Raw genomic sequence first — 23272 nt, 5'->3', positions numbered from 1 at the left:
AAAATTCTCATTTATTACTGTCCTCTTCTCAATAAGATAGTATGCCTTTTAATCTTTGCTTTGATACTTTTGGTTTATAAGTTCCTCAGTACTTTCAAGACTGTTCTTTTCATTTTGTTTAAATTTAAACACTGTTTCATATATTGAGCTGAAATTTGCTTGTTTATAATATCCACCCAATTATTGTGAATCCTTAGCTAAAGAATCTCAGAGACCATCTAATCTCTATTCTGTAGCATAGATCTTCAAATAATAGATTATTTTCAAATAATGTTCAAATAATTTCTTTATCAAAAACATTATTTTTCATTCATTGACTACTCTTATTTCTCATAATTTTTTATGATATATATTTCATAGATATTTTATGTTGGTTGCATTTCTGAATGCATTTCATATCACAAGTATCTATATTGCCAATATTTTTCTTAAATATAGCACCTATAACTGCATAAAATATTCTAACGATGACCTTTCCCTTTTAGAGTATGATTTGAATGGAACAAGGACTATATTTTAGGAAGCAGTGCAATGATAAGTGCATGGCATTTGAATAATTACATTTTCTGCTAAATGTTTCCCCTTTGTGTATTTGAATTTAGTGTATTATAAGAGCTATAAGCTACAGTAAAGAAGGCAATAATATCCACAGATGGACATTTTGTTTTAGATGGACATTTTCTTAAACAATGGTAAAATAACGTGCCATGTGTAATTTTAAGAGCTTGATTATAGGGACTCATAGAGGAGGAGAAAATAGTGCAGAGTTAGAAGTATGGAGCAGAGGACTATGACTCAAACCCTCATTATAGGGTGATAGTTGAGGTATCCACAGTATTTCTCCTGAGTTGTCTGATTAAGGGGAACTTGTTTGGTATATTATATGTCTCCTTTCCTTCATCAGTTTTATTTCTTGGAGGGGGGGTGGTAGTGCTTATGATATGCCAGTATCACTTTATTGAATCTGTATATTGTACAAAAGACCACACAAAGCCATAAGCCATAATCATGGGAAAAGTTTTTTTTTTTTTTTTTTTTACTTTCATGGTACTTTAATTGTGTTTCTTATTTTGGGATTTAGAATCCTTTAACAAGCAGGCCAAAATCATCTGGTGTTTTTTTTTTTTTTTTTTTGGGAGGGCAGTTGTTACTGTTTTTCTTGGTTTTTCTTTTTCTTCCTTCTTTCTTTTCCTGTGGTTCTGAGTAGTCCCTTCTGATGTGGACGTGGCCCCCAGTGGCGCCTCCAGAGTCCTCCAGGGGGTCCTGAGGAAGCCGAACTCCTGTGAGTGCGGACGTGGCCCCACGTGTTCCTGAGTCATAGTCAGCGGGTCCTGAGGACGCCGGGTCTCCTGTCACTGTGGACTATGCCTCACATCCTCTGGAAGCCTCACAGCAGGTCCTCAGGAGGCCGGGGGCTCCTGTCAGCCTGGACATGGCCCCACGTCCCCCCGAAAACTCACTGCGGGTCCTGAGGAGTGTTCTAGGCACTTTCTTATTTGAATACATTTTTCCTTATTGGTATATGACAGAGTTGACCTAGGCTTATATTTTTATGGGTTTATTTCTTTAAAATTCCTAATATTTTGCATACTTATTGAATATTCATGTCACCCACTGTGATATACAACATTGTTATGAATTACCTCAAATGATTTTTTACTCTGAGTTAGAGTATAAATAAGTATATAAGCACATATGTAATAAGTTACATGTCTATAATGCATATAGAACATCTTAGGGTCTACTTAGAACTTACATAAAAGTGCTAGCCAATTAAGTTTCCAAACTAAAATTTTTGCCTGAATAGGTAGTGATTCTATAATTACATGGAGTATGTGCTAAATGGCTACATGGTGGGTGAGCTAAACTACATGGCTGTGGGCTGTTATTAATTGGGAATTTTTCTTAGAAATTACTTGCAAATTTCCTGTAGAAAATAATAGCAACAAAAAAGTCTAAACAGTATAGTCATAATCTGGGTTAGAAATATCATCAGAGTCCAGAAATTGGATTAATTACCTGGACTGCCAGTGTTCCCAGGGACTTAGCAGAAGCAAATGTTAATTATTTCTGTAAAATGTCATAACAATTTTGTCTTCAAATTATAGCCACAGTTAGGAAATGGACTTAATACATGGAAATAAGATAATTTACAATATGAGTAAAAATATGAAGAGTATGCATAATGAAAGATGTGTATTACCCTTTCCAGAGAACTGGAAAACATTATTGACAGAAATAAAAGGTCTAATATATGCAGGAATATAGAAAGTTCACTGTTTAGAAGGTTCAGTATGATAAAGACTTCAGTTCTTTCCATATTGAGATTTAGATTATCAACAACTGGAAATCATTACTGCCCCCAGCCTAGAAGGATTAAGGAGAGAACTGTTACCAGATCTCTGTGAAAAAAATCTATCCTGGGAGAGAGGCTGCCTAGTAGGAGAAGTATCTTTTTGACACTGCTCAACAAAGAGGGAGCCAGGAAAAGAAATATCTTGACCTTTTCTCTCTCTCTCTCTCTCTCTTTTTTTAAAGACTTTATTTATTTATTCATTTATTTATTCATGAGAGAGAGGCAGAGAGGCAGAGACACAGGAGAGGGAGATGCAGGCTCTATGCCGGGAGCCCGACATGGGACTCGATCCTGAGACCCCAGGATCGCGCCCTGGGCCAAAGGCAGGCGCTAAACCACTGAGCCACCCAGGGATTCCCCCCCCTCTTTTTTAAAAGAGTTTATTTATTTATTCATGAGAGACGCAGAGAGATAGAGGCAGAGACAGAGGCAGAGGGAGAAACAGACTCCCCGCGGGGAGCCCAACATGGGACTAGATCTCCCATCTCCAGGATCATGCCCTAGGCTGAAGGCGGTGCTAAACCGTGGAGCCACCCAGGCTGCCCAGCCTTTTTTCTCTTTTACTCTATTTAATCACCAGCCAGCACTCCAACTAATCAAATTCAGTCAGAGGCAGAGAACAAGGGGCCAGGATAATGCAGTCTGTAGAGGTCCGCCTCTTAGACTACAGTACTAGAGAACAGGATAGATATGGTGAACACTGGGGAGTGTGTGGTATGTTTTCCATTACTGCTCTTTTTTCAGAGTTTTCTTGGCATTTATTGATTATTAAATTTTTTATATAAACTTAAGAATGAACATGCTTATTTCTTATTTGATACTTTATTACAGCATCAAATTTACATGTAAACCTGAAAAGAATTGACATCTTATGATGCCAGTCTTCCTGTCCCAGAGGATGTATGCCATTCCATTCTTTCAGTACCTTTGTATCCTTAGATGTTTTATGTTTGTAATAGGTTTTGACATTTCTTGTCAAATTTCTTCCTAGATATTTCATGTTTTTGTTACTATTTTAATTGGAATACTTCCTTCCCATATAGTTTCCAACGGATTTTCCTTTTATTACTTATAATTTTTGCTGTACTTTTTTGATATGCTTTGCTTTGATGGGTAAAGTGTTCACAGTTCTTTTCTTTTTACTGTGAATTTTACTTTTTACTTTTTTGCATGTAATTATTTTTGCCTTGGATTCGAATTCTTCTTTTTTTTTGATTCGAATTCTTCTGAAATTAGTGTTGTTGTTCTTTATTTTTGTTTACATTTTTATAACAATAAGTACATGATTATTTGGTATATTGATATATATGAATTATTTTTAAAATGTGAGAATCATTCTAAACTTTTCTGAATTTATATTTATAGGTTGAAGATTAGGTGGATAGTAGTTTTTAGATAAAAGGGACTATATTCTCTTAATAAGTAAACCAGTTTCTTGGTTATATATGGAACAATAAGACACTGATGTGAAATTGAGGGAATTATTAAATCTTTTCTCTATAAATACCACTAACTCTCCCTCTCTAAAGTTAAGAAAGAAATGGCATGAAAAACTTTGGAGGTCAGTGTCATAATTTTTAAATCTATATTTCATCTTTAGTTTGTTTTGACACCCTGTTGTGTAAACTTTTGAAAATAGAACATAACGTTCAACAGTTTTAACTCCCCCTGACTTTGCGTCTCAAGATATGTAACTATAACAACAGTGACCAAAGATGCTTAGGATTAGTCCTACATTTTGCTTAAGTGCTCATCACTAAACCTTTTACTTTTGATATGTTCATTCCTGTACAGTTTTGACTCATTTTAGGGGCTCATTTTTAGCAGGGACTTTCCCTGGTGCTAGTTTATGCTTTCTCCCCCATTGGCTCAGATTTAGTCATGTGATTTATTTTGGCCTGTGGGACAAGACTGAAGGTAACATGCCACATCCTAATGTTTTAAAAGTCATTCCTTTACTTGTTTTCCTTTTTTTTTTTTTTTTTTTTTTTTTAAGAATTACTTATTCATGAGAAACACAGACTGCGAGAGGCAGAGACAGGTAGAGGGAGAAGCAGGCTCCTCGCAGGGAGCCCCATGCGGGACTTGATCCCGGATTCCAGGATCACGACCTGAGCAGAAGGCAGGCACCCGACCCCTGAGCCACCAGGAGTCCCAATTTGCTTCTGCTTTTTGCCCTTTGCCACCAGAGTGGCATATTTTTAATGGAATCTGCTGCTGCATTGTGGGTCTTAGAATAGTGAAAAGCCACCTGTAGTGTAAACAAGCAGTAAATCTTTGTTTTTGTAAGCCATCAAAAACATTTTTTAACTGCAAAATAACCTAGAGGAGCTGTCTGAAACCCTCTGTCAGTCTTTGGTATCAAGCTTGATCCCTATGGGGGTATTCCTAATTTATCCCATGGCTCACTCACTCCCTTAGATAGCATCATTGTAACCGAAAGATCACTGGCTTTATCTATCAGGAATACAGTATTTTTAACAAAACTTAACATTCTACTTGAGATAGAAGAAAGTATTGTTGGTTCTCAGCATTGTCTCAGTTGAAGCCACACTTTACTCCTTTTCATCTGTGCCTACAGGAACTTCTCGAGTTTGAACCTACCGTTAAATTTATTTTCCATAGCTTTAATTTTCCTTATACACGCTCTCATTATGTGTTTTCATACTATTATGGCATCTTTTCTTTTAAGCAATCTTTATGTTATGCTTTTCATTCAATCCATTTAATAACTGTCTTAACCCATATATCCTAGACAAGAGAGCCTGAGGGAAGGATTAAGTCCTGTGAATACATAGTTGGGAGATTCAATTCCAGTGGAAAGTGAGTAAGAGAAGAATGAGACAGGCAAAGATAAAAAGTGATTCAAGGAAATGCATTATTGTGCTGGCTACTGCTTCATGGTGGGCCATGAAGAGACAGCAGCAGGTGCACTGAATTTGCTAACCAGGTTGATTGCTGACGGGCTGTAGGAGAGAAACCATGTTCTAGAGCAATCCATCAGATGGAAGAAGAAAGAGTTATCTATCTGGTTTCTTCTTGTGTTTTGTCTTCCATTGGTAAAAGTTGCTTATAGCATGCCTGTGTTGTAGCATTTTATCCTAACCTGGAAATGGCACAAACATACTAGGCATGCAGCTGGTTGACTTCAAGCAATGAAGTCAGATGAGCTGTATAAATTTCATAGGTGGAAGGGGTAGTTCATAGGCTGAGATTGAGCAAGAAAATGAGATTCTAAGAGGCAGGTGTAGGCTGAATCTGAAAATATATGTATGATGGATGTGTTTATTACCTAACAAATATAATAAGGGATAGGTAGTGTCTTAGATATGCTGTTTATAGCAGTGAACAAAAACTCCCTGCCTTCACAGAGACTTTATTTAGATCATCTTCATATCTTGTCTTTGTATGGATAATTCAGAGAGGTGTGATGGTTTGTTTTTCATATTTTTCCTAAACCTTCCTTCTAATTCCTTCAGTAACTTCTCAGAGGTATACTTTTCTCCCAAGTATGTACGATAAAATTTCTTTTTTCTTAATTCTTAGTACTCCTCCTTTTAATAAGTCCATTTGTTTTTCTTCTTTTTTTTGTTTATTTTTTATTGGTGTTCAATTTGCCAACGTATAGAATAACACCCAGTGCTCATCCAGTGCCCCCTCAGTGCCCGTCACCCAGTCACCCCCGCCCCCCGCCCACCTCCCCTTCCACCACCCCTCTTTCGTTTCCCAGAGTTAGGAGTCTCTCATGTTCTGTCTCCCTCCCTGATATTTCCCACTCATTTTTTCTCCTTTCCCCTTTAATCCCTTTCACTATTTTTTTATATTCCCCAAATAAGGAAAGGATTTACACAAATTCAGTGTTTGCTAGTGGTCCAGAGGTGTGCCTTTTGTAAGCTTTGTTTATTGCTAACTTTGATGTCAGTCAGGTTTCATGTTTCATATTTGCAACATTGGTGTACGTTGATCTTACCTACTTTTCAGAAGTTGGTGTGGGAAGATAGAGCGGGAGAAATTTACCTCAATAGTGTAAAATGATGCTTCCACTCCCCTTACTGGGAGGATGCCCAGAATGTAGCATTAGATGAGAGACAGGGATATGCTCTTCCCTTAGTTGATTTTTAATCCCCAGGTGCCTCATAGTATGAGCATTTCCTTACTTCTGAGTATGTTTTTTTTCTTTTCTTTTTAAATGTTTTATTCATTTACATAAGAGAAGGAGAGCCAGGGCAGCCCAAGTGGCTCAGCGGGGCAGCCTGGGTGGCTCAGCAGTTTAGCACCGCCTTCGGCCCAGGTTGTGGTCCTAGAGACCTGGGATCGAGTCCCACGTCGGGCACCCTGCATGGAGCCTGCTTTTCCCTCTGCCTCTCTCTTTCTCTGTGTCTCTCATGAATAAATAGATGAAATTTTAAAAAATACTTAAAAAGAAAAAAGCATGAGCAGGGGGGAGGGACAGAGGGAAAGGGAAGAAATAAACACCCCACTGAGCAGGGAGACTGATGTGTGGCTCAATCCTAGAATCCTGGGATCATGACCTGAGCTGAAGGCAGACGCTTGACTGACTGAGCCACACAGGCATCCCTTAAGTATGTTTTTTTTTTTTTCTGATTAAAAATACATGTATTTTGTTCCACATGACCCTTAAATGCAAGCCAAATACTGATTTTTCTCATTAAGAAATAACAGATGTCTTCTAATATGGGAGGAGAAGAAAATTTGCTATGTTTCACATTGTATCTAAAAATGGTGCTTTTTATTTTTTAATTTTTACTTATTTATTTTTTAAAAGATTTTTTTATTTGTTTATTCATGAGGTCAGAGAGAGAGAGAGAGAAAGTGAAAGGCAGAGACACAGGCAGAGGGAGAAGCAGGCCCCATGCAGGGAGCCCAATGTGGGACTTGATCCCAGGACTCCAGGATCATGCCCTGGGCCAAACACAGGCACTAAACCGCTAAGCCACCCAGGCGCCCCATTTTTTAAATAAGATACAAGTTTCATCCTCTCTCAAGTAATTTTAGGCAATCAAGGCCTAGTGTGAAAACTCCATAATTAATAAGGAACCATGCTTCTCCTGGCTTGTTGCTCTACCATCTTACTACCATCTACAACACAGCTACTATCTTGTAGGCCAAGTTGACCATTTTTTTTTTTTGTATATTTTTCTATTGGAGTTCGATTTGCCAACATACAGCATAACACCCAGTGCTCATCACGTCAAGTGCCCCCCTCAGTGCCTGTCACACAGTCACCCCATCCCCCACCCACCTCCCCTTCCACTACCCCTTGAGCCCTTCCCAGATTTAGGAGTCTCTCATGTTCTGTCACCCTCACTGATATTTCCCACTCATTTTCTCTTTCTCCTTTATCCGCTTTCATTATTTTTTATATTCCCCAATGAATGAAACCATATAATGTTTGTCCTTCTCCAATTGACTTACTTCACTCAGCATAATACCCTCCAGTTCCATCCACGTTGAAGCAAATGATGGGTATTTGTCATTTCTTATGGCTGAGTAATATTCCATTGTATGCATAGACCACATCTTCTTTATCCATTCATCTTTTGATGGACACCGAGGCTCCTTCCACAGTTTGGCTATTGTGGACATTGCTGCTATAAACATCGGGGTGCAGGTGCCCTGCCGTTTCAGGGCATCTGTATCTTTGGGATAAATCCCCATCAGTGCAATTGCTGGGTCATAGAGCAGTTCTCTTTTTAACTCTTTGAGGAACCTCCACACAGCTTTCCAGAGTGGCTGTACCAGTTCACATTCCCACCAACAGTGCAAGAGGGTTCCCCTTTCTCCACATCCTCTCCAACATTTGTTGTTTCCTGTCTTGTTAATTTTCCCCATTCTCACTGGTGTGAGGTGGTATCTCATTGTGGTTTTGATTTGTATTTCCCTGATGGCAGGTGATGCGGAGCATTTTCTCATGTGCTTGTTGGCCATGTCTATGTCTTTGTTGAAATTTCTCTTCATGTCTTTTGCCCATTTCATGATTGGATTGTTTGTTTCTTTGCTGTTGAGTTTAATAAGTTCTTTATAGATCTTAGATACTAGCCCTTTATCTTTTTATGTCATTTGCAGATGTCTTCTTCCATTCTGTAGGTTGTGTCTGAGTTTTGCTGACTGTTTCTTTTGCTGTGCAGAAGCTTTTTATCTGGGTGAAGTCCCAAGAGTTCATTTTTGCTTTGGTTTCCCTTGCCTTCATAGATGTCTCTTGCAAGAAGTTGCTGTGGCCAAGTTCAAACAGGGTGTTGCCTGTGTTCTCCTCTAGGATTTTGATGGATTCTTGTCTCACATTTAGATCTTTCAACCATTTTGAGTTTATCTTTGTGTCTGGTGTAAGAGAATGGTCTAGTTTCATTCTTCTGCATGTGGCTGTCCAGTTTTCCCAGCACCATTTATTGAAGACACTGTCCTTTTTCCCGTGGACAGTCTTTCCTGCTTTGTTGAATATTAGGTGACCATAGAGTTAAGGGCCCATTTCTGGATTCTGGATTCTGTTCCATTGATCTATGTGTCTGTTTTTGTGCCAGTACCACACTGTCTTGGTGATCACAGCTTTGTAGTACAACTTGAAATCCGGCATTGTGATGCCCCTTGCTCTGGTTTTCTTTTTTTTTTTTTTTTAAGATTTTATTTATTTATTCATGAGAGACACAGAGAGAGAGAGAGGCAGAGACACAGGCAGAGGGAGAAGCAGGCTCCATGCAGGGAGCCCGATGTGGGACTCGATCCCGGGACTCCAGGATCACACCTTGGGCCGAAGGCAGGCGCTAAACTGCTGAGCCACCCAGGGATCCCCTGGTTTTCTTTTTCAATATTCCCCTGGCTATTCGGGGTCTTTTCTGATTCCACACAAATATTAAGATGATTTGTTCCAACTCTCTGCAGAAAGTCCATGGTATTTAGATAGGGATTGCATTAAATGTGTAAATTGCCCTGGGTAGCATTGACATTTTCACGATATTAATTCTTCCAATCCATGAGCATGGAATATTTTTCCATCTCTTTGTGTCTTCTTCAGTTTCTTTCAGAAGTGTTCTGTAGTTTTTAGGGTATAGATCCTTTACCTCTTTGGTTAGGTTTATTCCTAGGTGTCGTATGCTTTTGGGTACAATTGTAAATGGGATTGACTCCTTAATTTCTCTTTCTCCAGTCTCATTGTTACTGTATAGAAATGCCAGTGACTTCTGGGCATTGATTTTGTATCCTACCACACTGCCGAATTGCTGTATGAGTTCCAGCAGTCTTGGGTGGAGTCTTTTGGGTTTTCTATGTACATATCATGTTATCTGCAAAGAGGAAGAGTTTGACTTCTTTGCCAATTTGAATGCCTTTTATTTCTTTTTGTTGCCTGATAGCTGAGGTTAGGACTTCTAGTACTATGTTAAATAGCAGTGGTGAAAGTGGACATGCCTGTCTTGTTTCTGATCTTAGCGGAAAGGCTCCCAGGGTTTCCCCATTGAGAATGATATTTGCTGTGGGCTTTTTGTAGATGGCTTTTAAGATGCTGAGGAATGTTCCCTCTATCCCTATACTCTGAAGAGTTTTTGATCAGGAATGGATGCTGCATTTTGTCAAAGCTTTCTCTGCATCTATTGAGAGGATCATATGGTTCTTGTTTTTTCTCTTGTTGATATTATCTATCACGTTGATTGTTTTACACGTGTTGAACCAGCCTTGCATTCCGGGGATAAATCTCACTTCGTCATGGTGAATAATCTTCTTAATGTATTGTTGGTTCCTATCCTATTGGCTAGTATTTTGTTGAGAATTTTTGCATCTGTGTTCATGAGGGTTTTTGGTCTATAATTCTCCTTTTTGGTGGGGTCATTGTCTGGTTTTGGAATTAAGGTGATGCTGGCCTCATAGAATGAGTTTGGAAGTATTCCATCCCTTTCTATCTCTTGGAACAGGTTTAGTAGAATAGGTATTGTTTCTTGTGTAAACGTATGATAGAATTCCCCTGGGAAGCCATCTGGCCTTTTTGTGTCTTGGGAGGTTTTTGATGACTGCTTCATTTTCCTTCCTGATTATTGGCCTATTCATGTTTTCTATTCCTGTTCCAGTTTGGTAGTTTGTGGTTTTCTGGAAATGCATCCATTTTTTCTAAATTGCCTAATTTATTGGCATATAGCTGCTCATAGTATTTTTTTAAAATTGTATTTCCTGGGTATTGGTTGTGATGTCTCCTTTTTCATTCATGATTTTATTAATTTGAGTCTTTTTTCTTTTTAATAAGACTGGCTAATGGTTTATCTATCTTACTAATTCTTTCAAAGAACCAACTCCTTGTTTTGTTGATCTGTTCTACAGTTCTTCTGGTCTCTACTTCATTGAGTTCTGCTTGAATCTTTATTAACTCTCTTCTTCTGCTTGGTGTGTTTTTTGCTTGTTTGTTTTTTAAAGATTTTATTTATTCATGAGAGACGGGGAGAGAGAGAGAGAGAGAGAGAGAGAGAGAGAGAGAGAGAGAGAGAGAGGCAGACACATAGGCAGAGGGAGAGCAGGCTCTATGCTGGGAGCTTGATGTGGGACTTGATCCTGGGTCTCCAGGATTAGGCCCTGGGCTGAAGCTGGTGCCAAACCACGAGCCACCCAGGCTACCCATTGGTGTGGTTTTATTTGCTGTTCTTTCTCCAGTTCCTTTAGGTACAAAGTTAGCTTGTGTATTTGACTTTTTTTCCAATTTTGAGGGATGCTTGTATTGTGATGTATTTCCCTCTCAGGACTGCTTTTACTGTATCCCAAAGAATTTGAACAGTTGTATCTTCATTTTCATTAGTTTCCATGAATCTTTTTAATTCTTCTCTAATATCTTGGTTGACCCTTTCATCTTTTAGCAGGATGCTCTTTCACCTCCACGTGTTTGAGTTTCTTCCAAATTTCTTCTCGTGATTGAGTTCTAGTTTCAAAACATTATGGTCTGAAAATATGCAGGGGACAATCCCAATATCTTGGTATCTGAGGAGACCTGATTTGTGGCCCAGTATGTGGTCTATTCTGGAGAAAGTTCCATGTGCACTTGAGAAGAATGTGTATTCAGTTGTGTTCGGATGCAAAGTTCTGTATACATCTGTGAAATCCATCTGGTCCAGTGTATCATTTAAAGCTCTTGTTTCTTTGGAGATGTTGTGTTTAGAATAGAAGATCTGTCATTTGCGGAAAGTGCTGTGTTGAAGTCTCCCAGTATTAGAGAATTATTATCTAAGTGTGTCTTTACTTTGGTTATTAATTAATTGATATACTTGGCAGCTCCCACATTCGGGGCATAAATATTCATGATCGTTAGGTGCTCTTGTTGGATAGACCCTTTAAGTATGATATAGTGTCCCTCTTCATCTCTTACTACAGTTTTTGGGATAAACTTTAACTTATCTGATATGAGGCTTGCTTTTGAGGACCATTTGAATGGTAAATGGTTCTCCAACCTGTCATTTTTAGGCTGTAGGTGTCCTTAGGTCTAAAATGAGTCTCTTGTAGACAGCAAATAGATGGGTCTTGCTTTTTTATCCAGTGTGAAACCCTGCATCTTTTGATGGGATCATTGAGTCCATTAACGTTCAGAGTTACTATTGAAAGATACGAATTTAGTGTCGTAATACCTATTCAGTCCCTGTGTTTGTGGACTATTTCTTTGGGCTTCCTCTTTCTTTTACAGGGTTCCCCTTAATATTTCTTGCATAACTGGTTTGATGGTCACATATTCATTCAGTTTCTGCCTATCTTGGAAGCTCTTTATCTCTCCTTCTATTCTGAATGAGAGCCTTGCTGGATAAAGTATTCTTGGCTGCATGTTCTTCTCATTTAGGACCCTGAATATATCCTGCCAGCCCTTTCTGGCCTGCCAGGTCTCTGTGGAGAGGTCTGCTGTTAATCTAATATTTCTCCCCATGTAGGTTAGGGATTTCTTATCTCTTGCTGCTTTAAGGATTTTCTCCTAATCTTTGGAATTTTCAAGTTTCACTATTAAAAGTCAAGGTGTTGAACAGTTTTTATTGATTTTGGGGGGGGACCTCTCTATCTCCTGGATCTGAATGGCTGTTTCCCTCCCCAAATTAGGGAAGTTCTCAGTTAAGATTTGTTCAAATATGCTTTCTGGTACTCTGTCCTCTTGGCACCCTCTGGGACTCCATTTAATTGTAGATTTTTTTTTTCCTTCTGAGGCTATCATTTATTTCCCTTAACCTTTCCTCATGGTCTTTTAATTCTTTTTCTCTTTTTTCCTCAGCTTTCTTCCTTGCCATCAACTTGTCTTCTATGTCACTCACTTTTTCTTCTACCTCATTCATTAATAACCCTTGTCGTTAGGACCTCCAGTTTGGAGTGCATCTCATTTAGTTGATTTTTAATTTCATCCTCATTAGATCTAAATTCTGCAGTCATGAAGTCTCTTGAATCCTTTATGCTTTTTCCAGAGCCACCAGTAGCTTTATAATTGTGCTTCTGAATTGGCTTTCTGACATCGAATTGTAATTCAAATTCTGTAACTCTGTGGCACAGAGTACTGTTTCTGATTCTTTCTTTTGTGGTGAGTTCTTTCTAGTCATTTTTCTCAGTGCAGAGTGGCTGTATAAGTGGGCTGTGTCAAGAATATCAACCACGACCTAAGTAAATTTCCCCCTAAATGATTCTGCCGAGGTCAGAGACCAGAAATTGAAAACAAAGATCAGAACTAAATAAAACGAAGGACCACTAAAGTGAAAACAGATTTTAAAACAAAGTAGTAAAAAATAAAGGCCAGGAATCCTAAAGAAGAAGAGAAAAAAAAAAAGAAAAGAAAAAGGAGAAGAAAAAAATGGAGGGACTGGGAGATGGTGGTGGTGAAGAAGTTGTAGTGTAGGGACAATGTAGAGTACCTGAGGGGTTCTAGAGGATGATCCTCTTGTTTCTGAGTATATTAAGTAGATTAGAAGATGCTAAGTCCCAAATTTATATAAACCAGAAATACTTGTCGAGGGCCCCAACATTGACCACCAAAACATAAATGAGAGAAAAGAGATGGGCAGAATGGGAATGAGGAATCTCACAGAATGAACCAGCACGGTATACCACTTGGTTCTGGGTGCATGCTGGTCATGTTTTAGAAGGTATTAACTTCTGCCATTGTAGAACAAAATGAGGCAGAGAAAACAAAAAACACAAAACAAAACAAAAAACATATCTTGTATATCTCCTAAAATTAAGTTGAGTATGTTGAAGGGAATCTAGAAGTGGAAAATATATCTAGGACCTGTAATTGGAGAAATATGAAAGTCAAAAAGGAAGAATCTTAAAAATGAAGAGGTGGTAAAATATTGTAGTTAATGTGGTAAAAGAGAAAAAAATATTGGAAATTTATAGTGTGATTTAAAAACGAGTTGTCCTGAAAAAGGGGCGGAAAAAAATAAAAAAGGAGGGGTACCCTCTAGTTCTATATACTATAAATTCCTCAACTTTCTCTGGAGCTTTCCAGTGTTGCTGGTTAAACACTTGCTCTTCCCCTGTCCTTCCAGCTGGTCTTCTGGGGGAGGGACCTGCTGTGCTGATTCTCAGGTGTGTGTACCTGGGGGAGCTGCCCCCCTCCCCCTTTCGCTGGGTGCCGGGCTCAGTGGGAGCTGTTTACCCCGTGAGGCCTCTGTTCCCTGGCAGCCCTGCCCCTCCCAGGGATAAGGTGAGAGAAGGAGGAACAGCAAAACTGGTGGCAGCCACCTCTCCAGCCCTGGAGTCAGCTCCCGCAGTAACCACCACAATATCCCAGTCCTCTCGGCCTGGATGCTCCCAGGGCGAGGGCACTGACCTTCACAGCTTGGAAGCGCCTGGTGGCAGGAGAGGCCTCGCTGTCCTGGGCCCTCCCCGCCTCCGCCCATCCCCGGGGGAGCCCAAGATCCTGGGCTTTGTCCCTTAGTGCCTTGGAATCCGGGGCCTGCGCTGCTGGAATCGCGCTCCCAGGACTGCGGTTCCTGAAGGCAGCAGGGCGCAGCCCCCTCCATCCGAACCCCTGCCTGAGCTCCCCACCCCACCCCCATTTCGCAGTCCAGCCCTTTACTGAGCTCCAACGCGGTCTGTGGTGCACTCTCCCCTGGGCGCACATCCTCTGTTAGTGACCCCGGGAGGCTGGAGGCTCCACTGCCCCTCCTGCATTTCTGCCCAATTTCCCTGCTAAGCACCTTTCCCTCCGGAAAGAATCCGGTGCGAATTTTTAAAGTTCCTGCTTCTCCTGTCCTGGAGGCTCTAGCCGCCTGGCCTTAGCCCGGCTCCTCGGGGGTCCCCTCCCCTACTTGATTCTTTTTATTTTATTTTTTCCACTTTCCTGCCTTGTTAGAAGCGGAAACTCTTCTCTCTGTAGTGTTCCAGCTGTTCTCTCATTAAATCTCAGGTCAAGGCAGCCCGGGTGTCTCAGTGGTTTAGTACCGCCTTCAGCCCAGAGCCTGGTCCTGGAGACCTGGGATTGAGTACCACATCTGGCTCCCTGCATGGAGCCTGCTTCGCCCTTTGCCTGTGTCTCTGCCTCTCTCTCTCTGTCTCTCTCTCTGTGTGTCTCTCATGAATACATGAAAAAATCTTTAAATCTCAGGTTGAATTCGTAGGTTTTCAGGATGATTTGAAATTTATCTAGGTAAGTTGGTGGGGACAGGGACTTGGGGACCCTACTCCTCCACCATCTTGCCCCGCCCCCCCAAAATGGTGGTTTTTAATCCTCATCATGTCCCCATTCTAAATTCAACATTTACTCAGGTCTTCTGGCTAACATATCTTTTGACTATATCTTTTGATAGAATTTTATCATATATCTATTGCCTATTTTCTTTGATAATTTTTAACAATGTTATTTTTGAAAAATGGAGTACTCTGTAAGCAGTATTACTATGAGTCTCTTCTCCCCTTCTCTTGTGAGCATTACATATCCTGCAGACATTGTGCCATTATTGATTCTCTTCTTTCACTGCTTCCATTTTTGGGCTGTTACTTACTGCAAGTTTTGGCTTTTTTTGAATAGTTACAGAAAGATGATGCTATAGTCTGAATATTTGAATCCACCCAAAATTAATATGTTGAAATCCTAATACGGAATGTAATGGCATTAGGAAGGATGCCATGAGGATAGAGCACTCATGAGTGGGATTAGTATTCTTATTAAGAGAGACCTCCCATAGCTCCCTAATGTCTGTCGACGATGTAAAAATACAACAGGAAGCCTACTACCAAGAAGAAGGCCCTTACTTGGCACTCTGATCTTTAACTTCCAGTCTCCAGAACTATGAACAACAAATTTCTGTTTTTGTGGACTACCCAATGTACAATATTTTGTTATAGTGGTCCAAAAGGATTGAGACAGATGGGTATATGCTCAGGTATTTGTATGGGTACAGGGGTTGCTGTTGTATTTGGAAAACGATACTCTAAACCTCTAAAAAGCAGAGCATTTCACCCCTATTAATCTTCATCTACCTTCAACAACTATTTGCAGACATCCCGGGTGGTGCAGTGGTTTAGCGCCTGCCTTTGGCCCAGGGCGTGATCCTGGAGACCTGGGATCGAGTCCCTCGTCGGGCTCCCTGCATGGAGCCTGTTTCTCCCTCTGCCTGTGTCTCTGCCTCTCTCTCTCTCTCTCTCTCTCTCTCTGTGACTATCATGAATAAAAAAAAAAAGTTTCATTAAAAAATACAGTCTCCAGAGTATATGTTATGAAGTGTATTTTGTTATGAAGAGATACACAAAAATATGTATCTCTATAAACAGTTTTCTCTTCAAGTTGAACACACAAAATATGTTCCAGTTTTATATGATCTGTATCACACAGGATTCACTACCACAGAACTGTGGAAACCTTTATTCTAGAAGTATGGTTTTCCTGGGCCCTTAGTGCCATCACCACTGTGACAACCAGTTCTTTGTCCCCTCTGTACCAATTGTACCTTGGATGGGTTAGAAGGACGGGTTTTCACTTTGTGTTGCTCTCCTTCCTTCTGACTCCCCCCCCCCATCTTTTCTTCAGTCTGGATTAGAAGAGTCATAGGAATCCCAACCTAAACCCCTGAGGTTGCAAACTAATGGTGCTTTAAGAAACTTTGGTTTCAAACTTAACTTGCCTTTGTGGAGTCCTTTTTAATACATTTAAAGTTCTGTATAATACAATGAAAGGTCAACTTACCCAGTATTCAAAACTGATAACTATTGTTGGCATCAGTACTTACTTATCAATTCTTGAAACTGAAGTGTAACTTACTTTCAATAAGAAGGTGGTCCTATATCTGTATATCCAAGGTTTTTATTACTATCAAGCTATAAAAAAAATTGATAAGTATTCGGCTTTGAAAGTCATAGTTGTTCTATCAATACTTTCTAGGTCTATGTCATAAATATTAAATACTTTATATGTTATTTCTTTCATTAATATGTTTGCCTGCAGTAAAAAGCAATAGATGAAAAAACTGGAAGAAGATCTATAGCCTTAGATGAATACAATTATTTCACTGAAATGATCTTTACTCCTGCCTCTCTCTATTTATTGCTTGCTTTGCACAGAAAGGAGCTGCAAGAGCTGCAGAATCTGTACAAGCAGAACAGTGTGCATACTGCACAGCAAGCGGAGCTGATCCAGCAGCTTCAGGTTCTGAATATGGATACACAGAAAGTACTGAGGAATCAGGAAGATGTTCACACAGCTGAAAGTATATCATATCAAAAAGTATGCTTTTATTCTGTCATAAAAATGTAAATTTATATGTATGAACTTATAAAAATATATAGAATTCAATTTTTTTCCAATTTCGGCATTTCTTTATTATTTCCTTTTATACATGGTTCTTCAAAATTAAAAATGAAATATAATTCAATCTGGTAACTTTTGAAAATTTGTGACATTTTTATGGCCATTAAAGCTGAAATATTGAAAATAGAGATGCAAATTTACTCCATAGGATATTGTTTTTATAAATTGGAATTTTGATATCTACTATAAAACATACCCTGACCATAGCCCCCAAACCAGAAAGGACTTGGGGGATGGAATTACTCAACCTTCTATTATGAGAAATTAGTCATCAATTATGATTCTAGTTTGTGAACTAAAACAGTCTTTCATTATAGAATTTTTGCATTATTTTATTGGCAAATCTGCCCAAACACAAATGAATATGCTGATGAGGTCTTTAGGATCAAGATTTTCCAAGAATTTTTCTCTATTTTGTGAGTTTATTTTAAGTAGTCATTTTACTTTATAGTTGTTTTAAGAACAACTCTCAAGAAGGCTTACCCTGCTATTTAGGTATGCTGACTGACTCAGCAACGATAATTATGGCTAGTAGTTAAAAGAAAACACCTTTATTGAATTCTTTATGTTTTGTGTAGCGTACCAAGTTATTTATAGAAATAATTTACTTTCTGTATAGGTCGATCTTACAAGATTGATTTTGTTCCCTTGTAATAGTTGAGGCATCCAAGGCTTAGAGTGGTTAAATAGTCCAGTCTTAGTTGTTTTTTCTATTTAACTTTTCTCCTTAAAAAAGACCATGAAACACCTATATCCATAATTAATATTTTTACATTAGTAGTAATCAATTAATAATAATAAATAAAGATTTATGTGATAGAGTGAGCAAGCAGGGAGGTGGGGGGAGGGGCAGTGGGAGACAAGGGGACTCCCCACTGGGTGCAGAGCTCCACCTGGGGTTTGATCCCAGGACCATGCGATTATGATGTGAGCTGAAATCAAGAGTGGGATGCTCAACCCACTGACCCACTCACATATTTCTAAACACATAGTTTTAAATAATGCTTTGGAACAGTGGTTTTCACTCTGTATTTTCTCAAGTTTCCCTCAGGACATGAATGGCATCAGGTAAAGATATTGAAATAATACTGTAGAAGTCCTGATAGTGCTAGTCTAACAGATTCAAATACCCTTCCACTTACCCCAACTCATTTCATCCCCTTCCCAGGGGTATTCATCCAGATTTTCATGCATTAGATATTCTGTGTGTGTGTGTGTGTACATACACACATACCACAAATCTAGGCATATTATAATTTTAATATTTATTAACTTATGCTTTACTTACTGTTCTTTAACTTTTTTTTTTCAAGTAATATGCCTTGGATATATTTCCATGACCTAGAGTTCTGGCTCTCTTCCTGCTCCTCTTTATCCTCCAGCATGAATGCATGTAGTATGAAGTTACAGTCTAATCTGGTGATTATTAATGTCTCTCCAACTTTTTGTTATAAACTGTTTGTCCACATGGCCCAAATGGCTCAGTGGTTTAGCGCTGCCTTCAGCCCAGGGCATGATCCTGGAGACCTGGGATCTAGTCCCACGTCAGTCTCCCTGCAAGGAGCCTGCTTCTCCTTCTGCCTGTGTCTCTGCCTCTCTCTCTCCTCTCTGTGTATTCTCAGGAATAAATAAAATCTTTAAAAAAATAATAAAAAAATAAACTTGCCCACAGAAAATGATCCCCATCTCTCCTATAGCATCATTTTTTCCCTTCTGGACCATTTCTAAACACATACAAATAAGCTAGTGTGTCTCTGATCTGGGGGAAAGAACAAAACGGAACAAAAACATGCATCTTGACCTCACTATATTCCTCTTCTTCCCTTCCTTCTGTTTCTTTCCTTTTCCAGCAGTATTCTTTGAAAGACCTAAATTGTCTCACAGTTCATCTCTCCTGTTCTCTCTTGAACCAACTCCAGTCAAGTGTTTGCCCCTTTCCCTCTGCTAAAATTTCTCTTCTCAGAATTATTTGTGACCCTCATATTGCCCAATGTAATGATCATATATAAATCTTGATCTTATTTCACTTATTAGCAACATGGTTTTCTTTCCCTCCTGGCTTGCAGTGCACCTGTAGTTGTGTCACTTTCTTCTTTCCATTTTAGCTGTTCCTTTTCTGTTCCTTTCTAGTCTTTTCCTAGTCTCCATGTTGCCTCAATGTGAAAATGTTTCAGGTCCAAATCTTTTTTTTTTCTGTGTTTAAATTCACACCCTAGGTGATTTTATCTACTCACCTCAGCTTTTAAAATGAAAACTGTCCATATGCTGATAGCCCCCAAATTTGGTTGTCCACTCTGGATCTCTTCCCTGAACTTTAAGAAACAGTATATATAATTGTCTACTTAACATTTCTTAACTTGGATGCCTAATAAGCATTTCAGACCACATCTTCAAAACTAAGCTATTATGTGCTCTGCCTTCAATGTATATTTGAAATTCTTCTACTTTCACCATCCTTGCTGTTACCATTCTGTCCAAATCACTATCATGTATTACATGGATTACTGCAGCCTTTCCCCACTTTGTTTCTTTGCTCCTGACATTATCCCCTTTGAGTCCATTCTCAACACAGATGCCTGGATTTTCTTGCTAGAACTTAGTCAAATTAAATCCTCTTTCTTCAGCTCCTTCCAGTGATTTCCTGTCTCATGAAAGTAAAAGCCTAAGTTCTTACTACAGCCTTGGAGACCATACATGATCTGGCTCCGCATCGCCCTTCTAATACCATCTTTGCCTTCTCTTCTCCTTAATCTCTCCACTGCAGCCACACATAATTGTCTTTTTCCCTTGAACATCCAAGTATTCTTCAACCCCAAGGTCTTTGCACTTGCTTCCTCTGCCTGAAAGCTCTTCCTCCTGTCATATGCATAGGTCACCTTTTTATTGTCTTTATTATTTACCTCTTACAGGTTAAAACCTGGTTGATCACTGATAATCGAGTAGGAGTAAAAATAATATGTTATAATTGTAGAAGTATATAACTGGGGCCTGAGGTTAGGGATAAGAGACTCTCCTTAAGTAGTATCAGTGATATTTATTCTGAGAAGATAAGAAGACATAAGTAAAACAAATTATTTTCTTAAAACTCTTCTTATATGAACTCTACCTCAAGCCATAAATTTCCTAGCCAAAATCTTTACTAAATTTGGAGAGGTAGAGATTATCACTCCAATTTGAAGAACTTGTCATAACTTCAGCCTTGACCTGGGATACTTTTTGAAAACTTACATACACGTTTCCCGAGGATTATGACCATCTAAGAATCATTCTAGGTAATGAGAGATGTGATGGGAATATGTTGTGCTTATGAATAGTATAGAGGCAGGAAAAAAAAAGAGCAAACTGACATTTGTGCTTTAAAGACTTGGCTTACTGTCCTTTGTGTTTAGTCTATTTCTTGTCCTTTCTGCTTAGAATTCCTTTTTCTTTTCACTTGTTTTTCAAAAGTTGCCTCTTAAGGGTGTGGTGTAGGAAACTTAACAGATTTTTAACTTGATGCTCGTTATGAAATTTAAATTCTCACTGTAGTATTTTAATTGGAAAGTTATTTTAGGTCCTTTAGTCCTTTAGTCATTCATTCATAAGATTTTATTTGTATACTCGACTACACTCAATTCAGAAGTCCTTGATTATTTATATTTTAAGTTTTGCCTTGGTTATTAAACATTATAATTAATTTTTCCTTGGTAGTCTATGCATAAATAGTTATTCATAAAAACACAGAAAACTTTTTTAATAATTCCATCTCCCAGAGGCAAATACTGTTAACATTTTGAATATTTCCTTTCAGTTTTTTAAAATACACTTTAACATATCTGTGGATACAATAATATCTTTTACTTCACCTTATATTAAAAACAATATTGATATATACCTGTTTTGGAAATAATATAATTTATTTAACCGTACTCCTAGTGTTGATCATGTATGTTGTTTAAATTTTTTACCATTATTTAAAAAAAAAATTTACTATTGTAAATAAAGCTGCCATAAACATCTCTCTTTGTTGTCAGTTCAGACTATTAGTATTCGTTAGAGAATATTGAATATGCAGACATAGACACACACACAGGGCCAGGAAACAATTCCTTTTATGAAAAAGCCAGTAACAACATATTAATGGTATATAATTTACTCTTAGTTCATTCATAAAGATAGTCTTATTTAAGTTATTAAATGTTGAGAATGCACAGGGGATTATGAAGTTTGAAGGGGACTTGCCTGCCAAATGAGAAATGATTGGCAAATGTTAAATTATTGAACCTTGAGGAGTTGTGTACAATGATATCCCACTTTGGATAATGCAACTTAAGAAATCATAGATATTTATTTAAATGTGAGAGTATTTTTAAACTTTGCAGGCATATTCTTCTAAATTTAAATATCATTCTAGTACATTTAATTTTTAACTATTTAGGTGAGAAAATGGTTCTGAAAAGCATAAAAATATGGAGAAACTAAGAATACAAGTATAAAAGTGATCCAATTAGAGCATAATCACAAATAAAGAATATAAAATTTTACTATAAAACCAGAGAGAATCTGTGTTTCCATTTACACACATTATTTTAGAAATGTGTTATGTAGATTGAGGTACAAATAAATATGTCATGTCCAGCAACCATATAATAATGGTTATATAATAATGGTTAATATTTATTGAGCTTATTGTGTATAAGTACCTGGAAAAGGCTTTTGTCTCACTATTTAAGTTTCACACAACACTATGTTGTATATTATTTTTATTCCTTATTATTTTGTAGATCACGTAGCTGAGGCTTAGAGTATTGTCTGAAGTTGATAGAATTAAAATCTATCTAATCTGGGGTTCAGAATCCAGTCTTCATCTGTTATGAAGCTCACTGTATAGTTGTGTTATACAATCTAATAACGTATAATCCTTAAAGGAAGCTGTAAATAGATTCTATAAATATGCATGATTCTCATCAAACTTCTTTCAACATCAATAACTTTAATATTGGGAAGTGTATCTTGATATCTAAGTTAAATGTTACTTAAAAGATCTCATTGTTGGACACCTGGCTGACTCAGTGTGTATAGCATATGACCTTGGATTTCAGGGTCATGAATTCCAGCCCCACGCTGGGTGTAAAGCTCACTTTAAAAAAAAAGTATCATCGCATTCTTTTTGGGGAAAAGGGATCCTCGCATGTTAGCATCTTCTGGAAAAGGGTCTCCATCATTCTTCAGCCACTCTCTCTTTGTTATAAAAATTTGGTTTCTTTTATTTTGCTATGACATTGCAATTTTTAATTTTTTGACTTTCTGCAGATTTTTTTGCTAGGAATGTTTTTCCCCTAGAACCTGTATATTAGTGGTAGAGATCAGGATATTGAAATTTGTGAATAATCACACTGCTTTATTTATCAAAAATAAACAATATGCTATTGTTTAGACCTCCAGTGTTCACTTACATCAAATTATTCATTCTAATCTTGAAGTGTTTTACTTAATACTTATCTTTATTCTTCTGCATGTATTTTTCTAGATTTTTTCCAATAAATTTAAGTAATCTATAATCCATGCAACAAGATGAAATTGTTTACTTAAAAGTAAGATTTGCAAATATATTTTCACATTAATTTTATTACTTACAAATAATAATTGGGGCTTAGCTGTAATAGGTGAGTTGAATAAAAAAAAATTACATTAATAGTTTATCTCCCATTCTTACCAAACTTACTTTTCTAAAAGTTAAGTCTTCTTAACTTACTATTTCTAATGGAGTTTCTTTTTCCTCTTTTCTCTCAGTTCTCCTCCCTTACTTTTTTGTTGTTGTTATTTTGCTTTACCTCCCATTTCTCCTCTTTTCTTCCATTTATTGATTTATTTCATAGTATTCATTTCATTATCAGAAAAGGTAAAATCAGTTTCTCTCTGTGGTAGGTTGAGGGGAATGTGTAGAGGACAAAGGTAAAGAGAGAAAACTGAAAACCTTTGAGCACAGGGAAGAAGTTGAGATGTATTTTCCCAGAGGTTCCCATAACAAATCATTAGTCTCATACACAAAACCTGATAATGTGGAGGGCTCCTCTGGAAGAGACACACCCATAGGAGAAATAAAAGTAAGCTAGTGTGCTTTCTTCCTCTGAGCCATTTATGTAAGTTTTAATTGTTCTTCTACTTTACACGTC

General features: G+C 38.0%; 1 protein-coding gene across 4 annotated transcripts in view; it reads left to right on the top strand.

Annotated features, from left to right (window-relative positions):
* The window catches only part of CNTLN (centlein), a 323526-nt gene that overhangs the window by 121813 nt on the left and 178441 nt on the right, over positions 1-23272 (top strand). For all 4 annotated transcript variants that reach the window (XM_055302562.1, XM_055302564.1, XM_055302563.1 and 1 more), the window contains exon 7: positions 16871-17033. In XM_055302562.1, coding sequence (XP_055158537.1) covers positions 16871-17033 — 163 coding nt within the window. The remainder of the gene's footprint in view (positions 1-16870; positions 17034-23272) is intronic.

The sequence above is a fragment of the Nyctereutes procyonoides genome, unplaced genomic scaffold (assembly GCF_905146905.1).
Source record: "Nyctereutes procyonoides isolate TBG_1078 unplaced genomic scaffold, NYPRO_anot_genome, whole genome shotgun sequence".
Lineage (NCBI taxonomy): Eukaryota > Metazoa > Chordata > Mammalia > Carnivora > Canidae > Nyctereutes > Nyctereutes procyonoides.
Note: the sequence above shows the minus strand (reverse complement) of the source record. Positions and strands in the feature narration are given on the sequence as shown.